Source organism: Triticum urartu, chromosome 2A (assembly GCF_056163025.1).
Source record: "Triticum urartu cultivar PI428250 chromosome 2A, HENAU_Tu73, whole genome shotgun sequence".
NCBI classification, from domain to species: domain Eukaryota; kingdom Viridiplantae; phylum Streptophyta; class Magnoliopsida; order Poales; family Poaceae; genus Triticum; species Triticum urartu.
Genome location: NC_141874.1, coordinates 15,997,654 through 16,004,140, shown reverse-complemented (window position 1 = coordinate 16,004,140; position 6,487 = coordinate 15,997,654). Strand labels below are relative to the sequence as shown.

The 6,487-nt window shown below is 44.2% G+C and overlaps 1 protein-coding gene across 1 annotated transcript; it reads left to right on the top strand.

Moving 5' to 3' along the window:
- Nucleotides 1-1,709: 1,709 nt before the first annotated feature.
- Nucleotides 1,710-4,907, top strand: LOC125535099 (putative amidase At4g34880). The gene is made up of 5 exons (XM_048698149.2): nucleotides 1,710-2,348; nucleotides 2,430-2,644; nucleotides 3,133-3,372; nucleotides 4,062-4,260; nucleotides 4,397-4,907. Exons 1-5 carry the CDS (start codon nucleotides 1,830-1,832, stop codon nucleotides 4,751-4,753), a joined length of 1,530 nt encoding a protein of 509 aa, XP_048554106.1. The 5' UTR covers nucleotides 1,710-1,829; the 3' UTR covers nucleotides 4,754-4,907.
- Nucleotides 4,908-6,487: the final 1,580 nt, after the last annotated feature.

The window sequence follows — 6,487 nt, the reverse complement described above, 5'->3', positions numbered from 1 at the left end:
TGCTCGTAACTAGCAGGGCCAAGCTGCGTGGGCTGCTCGAGCACATGGTTGCCATGCCCAGGAGCGGTGCGGTGACTCTTGCGTGTAGGCGCGAAGCTCGCGGCAGAGGCCAGCAGGTGACGCATATCAGTACACCAGCGGTAGACGGCAACACAGTGGCGGCAGCATCAGGCTGCGAGGCCAAAACCAGCAGTGGGGCGAACCAGCATGGTGGTTTACGCAGCCAAAGCGCAGCAGCAGTCAGCACGGTCGATACGTGCATGCGGCGGCTTAGCTAGAGCGGCTGGCGCAGGTGCAACCTGTTTGGAACGGCTACATGGCTATGGTGCGACAAGTCACCTGACGAAGCAGGATTAGCCCGAGATGATGGAGTACGTACTGGGCCGCGGCGGATAGCAGGAAGATGAACGAAACCTGGATGTCAGCTCAATGATCATATCCAACCTCGGATCCGACTTACTCCTCCCTTCCGTTTTCCATGTACCTCAATGTACCTCACGGGAGCAGGGCAGCATGCCTGTTTTAATCTTGTTCAGCAGCCAAGCATACGTACTACTACCTGTGTTTGCGTCGGAGACGTGAATTAAGTGATTCCCATGGCTGCCGCTGAAGCTCCGGAACATGGAGATCAGGCGCGCGGAAGGTGGCCATCGTACAGACTAGTCTGATCCTCATACAACTCTCAAATAAGCAAGACAGGTATACCATGCTAAGCATTACATCACTTACCAGATTGGCAGCTCTCTCCTATGTCATGTTTAATAATAGTACTTTACTAAACTTGTTATTGTAGAGAGTTTTCAGTTCATAAGTAGTCATATCATTATGCTTGCAGGTTTTGCTAAAGCATATTTAGATGTGCTGTAAGTATTGCACATCTAAATCATATGTCATTGATTTCACCTGGAGATTCATGCGTGTATTTTGTTTTTTACTTTCCTTTTTCTTTTCATATTTGATTGAGTCATTTTTTAATGCTATTTGATTGAGTCATTTAGATGTGCAATAAGTAGGGCATCAATTATAATGTTGACACACGCACACGCACACGTCTACTGAATACCGGGTCTATACTAAAGACGTGGGTCAAAGTTGCGGAGCCTTAAGATTGACGATGTCAACGTGAGCAACTTGCTACCTACAGAGAAAAAAAATTCAATATTAACAAGACAGCGAAGCGTCAAGTCTACAGTTTGATCTCTGTTAAGCTAGGGTACCACTGCCTCCTAACCATCTAATCACTAGTGTAATTGATATCTTTGCAATATTAATATATTCTCTTTGTCGATCTAACCACTGGTTAATGCTCATTATATTCTTACAACAACACCGGAATGCTCCGTTACATCACATATCCTTTTCGAGCGAACCACCAAATAACCCTTGATGCCAAAGTTTCTCTTCAAGCAACCGCCCATCGATCCACAGCTACCGCCATTGATTTTAGCAATGCAAAGCTTTGTAGATCTGCCGTTTGAAGCATATTTGTTTATTCATGTCCCCATTATAACGCATGGGCACTTTTGCTAGTAATGTGTAAACACCTATTTTTATTGGACCACCATCCCGGTTGTACGATCGCCCGTGACATTCTTCGAAGGAAACTTGTGTTGACCAGCTGCCTTTGTATTTTCCACCAACGGCCTGTGTGCTTGCTTGCCTAATTGTATAGTATATGATTTGCCAATTGGAGTCCATCGCACGGTACAAAGTGAGGGAAAGGAGAAATCGAAGGACGTGCAGAAAATTAGTTGAGTGAGCAGCTAGCTTCAGCTGAGCTGAGCACACTTCAGCCGGCACATTGACTTCACATTTCTTTGTCCTCCAGGATGCCTCGGCCGCTCGTCGCGGTCGTCATCGCCGCCCTTGTGCTCGTGCTCGCGCTCGCCGGTGCTCATGGCTTCCGGATCGAGGAGGCGACCGTAGACAGCATCCAGCTCGGCTTCAACAACGGCAGCCTCACCTCGGTGGACCTCGTCCGGTTCTACCTAGACCTGATCAGCAGCCTCAACCCGCTGCTGCACGCCGCCATCGAGGTCAACCCGGACGCGCTCCGGCAGGCTGCGCGCGCCGACGCCGAGCGCTGCTCCGGCCGCCGCCGTCGGGCCAGCGGCGTGCTGCACGGCGTGCCCGTCCTGCTCAAGGACAACATCGCCACGCGCGACGCGCTCAACACCACGGCCGGGTCGTTCGCGCTGCTCGGGTCCGTGGTGCGGCGGGACGCCGGCGTGGTGCGCCGGCTGCGGCGCGCGGGCGCCGTGGTGCTCGGGAAGGCTAACATGGACGAGTGGGCCAACTTCCGCAGCTTCTCCGGCGGCGGCTGGAGCGCCCGCGGGGGCAAGGGCAGGGTAACTTCTCAAGTCCTTGTAGTTTCAGTTAATTGATCCTTTGTTATGATGACTGAATGATCTTCTCTCGCTTCCGTGTAGAACCCCTATGTGCTGTCGGCGACGCCGTGTGGGTCGAGCACGGGGTCGGCGATCGCGGCGGCGGCGAGCATGGCGGCCGTGACGCTGGGAACGGAGACAGACGGCTCGATACTCTGCCCGGCGTCGTTGAACTCGGTGGTGGGGATCAAGCCGACGGTGGGGTTGACCAGCCGGGCTGGGGTTATCCCCATCACACCACGCCAAGATACTGTCGGGTAAGTGATTACGATATCTCAACAATACTAATTGAGTTGAAATATTCACGTGGCCTGTATTGAAACCTCGTGATTTCTTATTTTATCTCTGTGCGGACCTTGTGATTTCTCATTGCCCATAAAGCCCATAATATATATATAGTTGCTTTTTTTTTTATAGTCATTGTCATGTCTCTTTATTTTGATTATCCCGCATTTACATTTTATTCTTACCGATCATATTAAAGCAACATAATATTAATGTATATGTTGGTATGTATTCACAGGTAAAATCTAAAATTTTAACACTAACATTTTCTTTTTGATGAAGTTCATATTGTTTTTTATCGACATACTGCCGTTATATGATTTGTTTCTTCTGATTTTTATTGTTGTAGATATAACATTATTTTGCTTCATTTTTACAACACATGCCGTTGTTTGCATTGATTTGTCAAGGAAATTTATGTCATGTTAAACAAATGGAATTGACATTTTATCAACAACAGGCCGATTTGCCGCACTGTGGCTGATGCGGTCCACGTGCTGGACGCCATTGCTGGCTATGACGCCCTTGACTCTACTGCCACGATGGCAGCTTCCAAGTACATCCCTCGTGGTGGATACATGCAGTTCTTGAAAAAAGATGGCCTTAGAGGGAAGAGGCTCGGCGTTCCTAATGGCTTCTTCAACTTTCCAAATGGGACTATGCAACAGATAGTCTATGAGCAACATCTCAACACAATGAGGTACTTCCTCTGTCTGGGTTTACAAGGCTCGTTTGAATTGTCTTAAGTCACACCTTTTTAAGTTTGTTTGATTTTATCGAGAAAAATATCAATATTCACAATATGAAATCCATATAACTAGATCTATTATGAAGTATACTTTCACAAAATCGCAGGTGGTAATTTTAGTTATCTATACAAATTCAGTCAAACTTATACAGTTGTAATTTATGGCTTGGTAAATGAGCCTTCTGACTCAATATGGATGGGATACTCCCTCTGTATACAAATATAAGACGTGTTAGATCACTACTTTTGTTTACAGAAGGAGTACTAACTAGCTAATTTCATTAATTTTATTTTCATCATACAAGCGAAATAGGTTGGCTTCTTAATCGTGAGAGGCACAATGCCCCAACTTATATGGCTAAGTTCGTGTGTGCGCGCGCGTGTGTGTGTGTGTGTGGGGGGGGGGGGGGTGAAAACATTTTCCATCTATGGTGTCATATCCATAGTTTTAAATAGCCGACTATAGCCCCGCTATAGCTGTTTGAGGGTGTTGCCACTAAATGATTTCATGTATAATTTACCGCTATAGCTCCGCTATAGCCCAGCTATAGTTGTTTTTAAGTGTCGCCGCTAAATGCCATAGCCCGCTATTTAAAACATTGGTCATATCCCATCAACCTGTATATTTTTTTGGTTTGAAGGAAACAAGGAGCAATCGTGATTGAGAACCTTGACATACAAAATTTAAGTGTCCTACTGGATTTTGTGAACAATGGCCAACTGATTGCATTACCAGCAGAGTTCAAGTTAAGCCTCAACTCCTATCTGTCAAGCTTATTATATTCCCCAGTTCGGTCGCTTGCAGAGATCATAGCTTTCAACAATGCACATCCTGTTGAGGTCAGCTTGATTTAGAGTTAATTATTATTTTTCATGTATTTGTTTCTCATTGTGATACATATTTTCATAGTAGTTACATTTTTTAGCCTTTTGGAAAACAAGTCAATTTAAATTGTGAGAATTGCATGCATTGTAGGAAAAGATGAAGGAAATTGGTCAACCTGTATTTCTGGTGGCTGAGAACACGACCGGCATCGGTGCCTCAGAGCGAGAGGCCATTAGTCAGTTAAACAAGTTGTCCGCCAACGGATTGAAGAAGTTGATGAGGGAGCATGAGCTAGACGCCATCGTGACACCTAACAATGCAGCATCTTCGGTGCTCGCCATTGACGGTATGCCGGCCATCACCGTGCCGGCCGGGTATGGCAAGCAGGGGGTGCCGTTTGGTCTCTGCTTTGGCGGGTTAAGATGGTACGAGCCAAGGCTGATCGAGATGGCATATGCCTTCGAGCAGGTCACCATGGTCAGGAAGCCGCCTACGTTCTTGCAATAGAACTGGCAATGCGGAAAGGTGGTGTTGGAACTTATTTATTTTTGTGTCGCGACATTTATGCACGCCTATGATGTAATCATTTTTCTCAAACTAGTAGTTCATACACATTAAGGTTGGGTGCATGGGCGTGACTTCCTCTCGCCTCTTTTTTTTAGCAACACTTCCTCTCGCTTCATGTGAGGCAAAGCGCAGCCTCGCGTCAACAGCTGCAAAAATGGGCCGGACCAGCGGGATAGAGAGGCCTTCAATGCCTTTTCTGTGTTTTTTTTCATTTTGCTTTGTTTTTTATTTTTCCTATATTTCTAAATGTTCTAAATATATCTACTATATAAATAACTTTACATAAAGAATTGATAAATTTTGATCACCCACTTAAAAAATGATAAACATGCATAGAAAAATGTTCTTGATGTATACAAGAAATGTACTGTGTGTATGGCAAAAAGTATACATCAAAACATATATATGAAAAACTGCTAATCATGTATTTTTTTTGAACATCAGTACAGACACAAGCGCTCATATGCACACGCATACACTCATCCCTATGAACACATACACGCACACCCTACCCCTATGAGCACCTCCGAAAGACTGAGCCGGCATATCATCTTGAAATTTACAAAGTTACCGTAGGAACCTCGTCGTCGACGGGAATGTCTCCTTCCAATGAATGCGCATCGCCGGAAAAGTTTAAACATGTATATAAAACATGTTTCTGATGTATAAAAAATGTACAACATGTATGAAAAATATGGACATGAATTTCCAAAAATGTAGAAATAAAAATAGGATATGTCTTAAAAAAGGAAAAATGATAAAATAGACAAAGAAATGTAAATAAATCAGAGAAATGTAGAAATAAAAATAGGATATGTCTTAAAAAAGGATTTAAAAGTAAAAAATGAAAAAAAACAAAGAAAACCAATAAAGAAACTAAGAAGACCCCCCCAGAGAAAAACAGAGAAAACCCGAAAAAAAGAATCGAACTAGCGAAGTAAACATAACGAGAGACAATTTGCCAGCGAAGGAGCACACGGAAAAGGGCCGACCCAGTACTGTAATATGCAGAAGAAGGTGTCAAACGAGACGGTAGGTACTCCGGAATCAGTAGTTAAGGGGTACCCCTTGCAAAGGTCACTCCCATCTTCTCTAGCGCTTACAAATGGCGCACTGCAACATGGGAGTTTTCCCATTATTTGTAGATTCGTTTTTAAAACCTTTTCTCTCTTAAACCATGTGTTCAAATTATGAATGGTTTTAACCGTTGGATTTTTCACTTAGAGATCTTCGAAATTATATCCCATGTTAATAGGTTTTAATGAACTTTCTTTTTCATGAAAAACCGGAGCCAGAGGCACGCTTTTCTTCTCCATTTTTTCCCTTTCAAGAAGCACGGATCCGCGTATTCGTGAGATGCAAATCTATGCTTCTTGTGGAAGCACAAAAATATGCACAAAAATACTCACGATTTTTTCATTTCCAAAGAATCATAGATGTGCTTCGCAGAAGCAAATCTGTGCCTTCAAGGAAGCAAATTTGTGCCTCCGCGAGAAAATAAAACATCATTTTTTTGTGTTTTTTTCCTTCGCAAAAAGCATAGTGCGGAAGAAAATCGGTGCCTCCATGAGAAGTCCATTTATGTTTCTCAGGTTAGGCAAAAAAAATGATTCATGAATTTTTTTTCCGCTTTTGGAGAAGCACAACTTCTCCTGGAACTAAATCTGTGCGTCC